At 37.9% G+C, this 6,039-nt stretch overlaps 1 protein-coding gene across 1 annotated transcript; it reads right to left on the bottom strand.

Moving 5' to 3' along the window:
- Positions 1-2,945: 2,945 nt before the first annotated feature.
- Positions 2,946-3,770, bottom strand: LOC125191407 (UPF0496 protein 1-like). Its single transcript, XM_048088964.1, has one exon. It carries the CDS (start codon positions 3,768-3,770, stop codon positions 2,946-2,948), a length of 825 nt encoding a protein of 274 aa, XP_047944921.1.
- Positions 3,771-6,039: the final 2,269 nt, after the last annotated feature.

Raw genomic sequence — 6,039 nt, 5'->3', positions numbered from 1 at the left:
TGTTAAAAAAAGTTCGATTATATACGATTATCACTGCCCACAAAAAATTCGCATCATTAACTTTTCTGTATATTTAATCTCTTATGTTTAAAACATTCTAACTACTTATTCTCTACTTATTTCATTTATTAATTCATCATAATATCCAATGCCATTGAAGAATGTAGACATCTTGAGTGGGACAGATAGAGGGAGTAGTATAATTTAAACATGAACAAATCCGTATCTGCTATTCCATTTAAGAAGGTTTAACTCAAGTGTTTGATAATAGACTGAAGCACAACATCCTTAGCCCACTTCATCCTATCACTGTAGCCTTCAACTGCCCTTAGAAATTCTTCAAGGCTCTTTCTCTCAGCCGCCACTTTGTTTCCATCATCAACCTTTTCCAACAAAGATTTGTTCTCGAACTCCAACCTCCGAGCCACGCTGTGAATGGAGCAAAGATCTTCCATGCCGAATTTGGCGCCAATAATCATAAACGCAGTTATCTCCTTGTGTTTCCTTGCTGCAGTTTCCCGCTTGTTCAAAAGTGAATGGATCCCTTTCCCGACTGCTCCAAACAGTATGGAGGCCGCTGCCGCTGCTGCTGCCACAGCCGTCCCGGCCGCTTCCCTCTTGGGATTGGCATTGGCAGCAGCAATCGCGGCCGCGGCTATGGCCGCGAGCGTGAATAAAACAGCCGACACCTTTTTTGAGACATCGATGGAGTCAATGCACTTGATTAAGCTCTCATCTACTGATTTGAGCGTCGTCAGCATCACCAAATGTTCCTTAAAATGGCAGGATAGTTTATAAAAGCAATTCTCAACGAGCAGGGGATCATTACCTAGCTTGTTTGTGAGCGCTGAGGCGAACTCGGGCCCGTTGAGCCTGTTCACGTAGTATCTGCAGACGAAAGAGGCCAGTTTTTCATGATTCGTAGCGTCTTTCTGCTTATCACGAAGCGCAATGACGAATTCTTGGGCCATGAGGTCGGCGTAGGACGTAAGATTTTCAGGCCCGTATCGGATCATGTGGCTGCCCATCGCCGTTTACAATGATTGACAAGGGTCGGGGTTGGGGAAATGGGGACGGTGTAGACCTTTGATAAACGTACTGCAGGATATATATAGATATGCGTATTCATTTTCAAGTTAAGATTTCCTAAGACGACGGCCGTCTAATAGAAATGTCTTTATCTTGACTAATTTGCCATCAACGTTTCGGCACGCGGTATGACGGTATTATCTTAATTGGAAGATTCCCCGTTCTTCGGCTTCTCTCAAAATGATGCCATTTAATAATCCTCCGGTCTTATTTTTTCATAAAAAAATACTCCCTCCGCCAATAAATATAAAAGGTTTGCTTTTTAGAATGAGATATTATGTAGTATTGTTTTGTGAGTTAAAGAAAAATAAGTAAAGTAAGAGAGAGGGAAAAGTAGAGATAAAGTTGTTTCTATTTTAGCAAATGTTTCATTTTTAATGAGACAACCAAAAAGAAAAACGTTTCATTTTTAATGGGACATAGGGAGTACTATATTATCTGTTTCATAATAGTGGATGCTTTTTTTTCATCACGCGATTTAAAATAAAATGTGTTAAGTGAGTTAAATAGAAGAAGAAAAAAGCAAGAATTTAAAAAGTTAGAGAGATGAAAAGAAAATAAAGTAAATTAAGAGAGATGGATTATGTTGAATTTTGCTTAAAAAAATGACTCTACTACTATGAAACGTATCAAAATGACAAAATGATTCCACTGCTGTGGAACGGAGGGAGCATACTGGTCTATATCCATTTGTGGAATCTATGTTTTAGTCGGGAGACACAAGCAGATAACAACGCTTATGATTATGGGCGACATTTTTGGCATAAAAGATCTCAGCAACATTCACGTTGCAGTTTGAGGCAGAATCTTTGTCGGAAATTAGGTGTGAGATAGAATAAATTTGAAGAATTACTATGGAGAGTGGAGTCCTACATTGGTGAAATTGATAGACAATTTGTGATCGTTGTCCCTATGTTCGATATCCGGTACTACCCATTAGCTATACTATTTATACGTCGTATACTTTTGCATGTTTAATTAGTACTAATTGAAAGTGCATCAGAAATGAAATGGGTTAAAAAACTTGTGATTGAGAGTATTATCAAGCTCTAGCTAGCTAGGTTGCTATCAAATTTGTAATCATTGTAATTTTAGTTAACATTTGAATTAGTTATTCACTCCGTCCCACTCAAGATTACCACATTTTTGTGTAGTATGAGATTTTCTAAGGAGTTGTTGGGTTGAGTAAAGTAAAACGAAAAATGTAATTTAATATTTTAAAAAGAAGAGAGACATTTCTAAAATTAGAAAATGGTCACGCCTTGATTGGAACGAACATAAAAGAAGCATGTGGTTATCTTGAATGGAACGCAGAGTTTAATATATCCGTGTTTCAAATGATACGTCGTTTCATTAATAATTGTATTTTTCCTCACATATTTTTTTCGAATGCATAGTCAAGCTTCTTTTTGTGGACATTATTAGATGAATCCGAACAATTTGGCGACCACCTCATACTCTATAAAGCGAAAATCACATACACAAAATCTACACTTAATGATAATGAGGTGGCTCTAACGAACATTTTTTAATTGGAAAGGCCGGATTTACACGGTAGATCTTTGTTTAAATTGTAAAATTGCTTTTACAGTTGAATATAGGTTCGTATATTTGGGCTTTAAATGGGCTTTTATTCAACTCTCAGCCTAAGTCAATCCAATCTTACTACCAAAGCCTTACTACCAAAGCCAGTTCACTTATTTTCTATACCAATTTGCATACCAAAGAGTCAAAGACCAACTTTATATAGTATGAAAGCGAAATAATACTACTATCATTTTCCACACCAATTACTCAATCAAGTCTGTCTAAAATTGCAATTATTTGAAATTGAACAAATCTGTGTTTAAGAAGGTTTAACCCAGGTGCGTGATAATACTTTCAAGCACACCATCTCTAGCCCACTTCATCCTATCACTGTATGCTTCAACTTTCGCTTCCAATTCAACAAAGCCCCCTTCCACAGCCGCCACTATGTTCCCATCATCAACCGTTTCCGACAAAGATTTGTTCTGGAACTCCAGCCTCCTAGCCACGTCATGAATGGAGCTAAGATCTCCCATGCCGAATTTGGCGCCAATAGTCATAACCACAGTTATTTCCTTGTGTTTCCTGGCTGCAGTTTCCCGCTTGTTCAGAAGCGAATGGATCCATTTCCCGACTCCCCCAAACAGAATGGAGGCCGCTGCTGCTGCCGCTGCCACAGCTGGCCCGGCCAATATGGGTCCGACCTCTGCTGGCCCAGCTGCTACTTGGTCAGTAGCAGCGGGCCCAGATGCTGGCCAGGCCGCTTCCCTCTTGGGATTGGCATTCGCAGCAGCCATCGCAGCCGTGGCTGCGAAGAACATGGCAGCGAGCGTGAAGGAAACGGCCGACGCCTTCTTAGAGACATCCATGGAATCGATGCGCTTTACTAAGCTCTCATCCATTGATTTGAGCGTCTTCAGCATCACCAAATGCTCCTTATAATGGCAGGATAAATGATGGAAGAAGTTGTGAACGATCGAAGGATCATTCCCTGGCTTGTTTGTGAGTGCTGAGGCGAACTCGGGCCCGTTGAGCCTGTTCACGTAGTGTCTGCGGGCAAAACAGGCCAGCTTTTCATGATTCGTAGCGTCCTTCTGCAGATCACGGAACGCCACTACGAATTCTCTGGCCATGAGGTCGGCGTAGGAGGTCATGTTAGAGGACGGAGTTTCAGGCCTGAATCGGCTCATTTATGATGAATGAGAAGGGTCGGGGTTGGGGAATGGGCCGGGCCGGTTGCTTTGGAGAAGTGTAATGGGAGGCGGAAGAGGATGACTTGCGGTGCCTTGCCGTGGATTATATAGATAATAATAAACACAGAGAGCTATCAAGCTAGGACGAAAATGTTATATACATAAACCGATAAACGCTAGGGGAGTCGGGGACTAAATATGTAAAAGAGGAGGGAAAAAAGGGTTTATGAACGTACAACCGTATATATGAGTGTATAGGACTTGGAGGTGGAATTTTTTTGTCACGCGCTTTTGGAGCATACAGTTTACATGTCAGTATCACCATTAATTTTTTAAATTTACATCCCTCGGTATTTTCACACTCCCCATGTTAGTGCTAATGTTAGTTTCTTCCACAGCCACGTGACTCAGTATCACAATTTATTCAACCTAGTCAATGAAATTTTTGCACATGGTGTGCAATTAGTTTTTCTCACCAATTTATTGCATGCAAATCCTTCTTCAAATTTTGTGAAACTTAAAAAACTGTAAATATTTCATTTATGAATGAGGGGTTTTTTTAACATTCACATCCGTGATAGCAATGTTTTATAAAGTGCCCAAAGTTCAATATGGGGATAACAGAAGAAAATGGCAGGAAAGGGATAAGGAAGATGACACACGGATTTTGTAGGGAGATGCAAGCATCAGGTGGAGTAATTGTTTTACTGCATCCGCCGCTATCATACAACCCATTTCATCCAAAAATACTTCATTTGCGAGCAATTAGACAAGACACAAGTTTTAAAAAGTATACTCCCCCTTCCACAAAAAATAGACTAGTTTTACTATTTAGGGCGGTCCATCAAAATTATACTAAGGTCTGAAAATTGATCTTTTTCAGCCAATACTAGGGGTGGGAATACGGACATCGGGTTTACCCATACCCAACCCGATATCCGCTAGGTATTGGATAAATGGTTTATGGTTAAAAATATAGAGAAATCCCTTGTTTATATTGTTCTCTCTCTTACTTTTTTTTCTCTCTACTTTAATAATTTATTATCATTTTTCCAAAACGAGAGATAAAAATGGAATAGCTCTATTTTCGTGGACGGAGGGAGTATTTTTTTTTTGGCATGAGATTTAAAAATGAGACTTTGTTAGTTAAGTGAATGAGAATAAAGTAAGAGAGATAATAAAATAATGAGAAAAAAGTAAGAGAGAGAATATGCCAAAAAAAAAAGGAAATGACTAATTTATCTTGGGATATCCCAAAAAAATATGAATCACTTAGCAAGGGACAAAGGGAGTACAATTTCTTAATCTCTCATACGCAACCAATCAACGGTGCCTGAAGAATTTGTTTTGGCGTTTCATAATATGTAGAACTACGCTACAATTGGTTGTTTTATTATTATATGGTAGTTTTATAAAAAAGTGCAATAAATTGGATTACTTTTTAATGCGGAGCGGATCTCCTGTTCCACTTCCGCTCCACCTCTCACAATATTCAAATAAAATAATATCAATCCATTCCATAAAAATAAATATTTTTGGAATATCATGGATTTTAATATAATTAGTAAAAATAAAAGAGAGATAGAAGAGAAGATAAAAAAAAAAAATTCTTTTAGGGTCTAAGTGTGTTTTGGTCCGAAAAAACATGATTCGTGATTATATTAACGTTAGGGTTATCTGACGCTATTTTTTTTGTTCTGGATGTGTGGTGTCACAATCCAAAAAGTTAGGGACTTTTGAGTCAGTTCACTCTTTTTTAAAGTTAGTTATAACTAATTTTTTTGTTAATTGACATTAATACCTCTAATTAATATTTTTTTTACATTGTATTGATACTCGTAATTCTATGATCGTGTGCCTTAATTTAATGATCCAACGCCTATAATTTAGTTGTAGTTAGCAATTTAAGAGTGAGTTAGCAATATAATACATCCCTATTTATATTAATATAAAAATATATTATTCCCTTCGTCCCTTAAAATTTGGCACCATTTGACCAGACACGGATTTTAAGAGATGTAATGGAAAGTGAGTTTTGAAAAAGTTAGTAGCATGTGGATCCTACTTTTATATATTAGTTTTAAAATAAAATGTTAGTGAGAATGAGTTAGTGGAATATGGGGACGAAAAAGGAAATAGGTGACAAATTTTTAGGGACGAAGGGAATAAGTCAAAGTGGAAGTTGGATTTGTAATACGATAGAAATTGATAATATTGAATGTCTGGATAA

This window comes from Salvia hispanica, chromosome 1 (assembly GCF_023119035.1).
Source record: "Salvia hispanica cultivar TCC Black 2014 chromosome 1, UniMelb_Shisp_WGS_1.0, whole genome shotgun sequence".
Taxonomy (NCBI): domain Eukaryota; kingdom Viridiplantae; phylum Streptophyta; class Magnoliopsida; order Lamiales; family Lamiaceae; genus Salvia; species Salvia hispanica.
The sequence above is the reverse complement of the archived record's forward strand: the minus strand, read 5'-3'. Positions and strand labels throughout refer to the sequence as shown.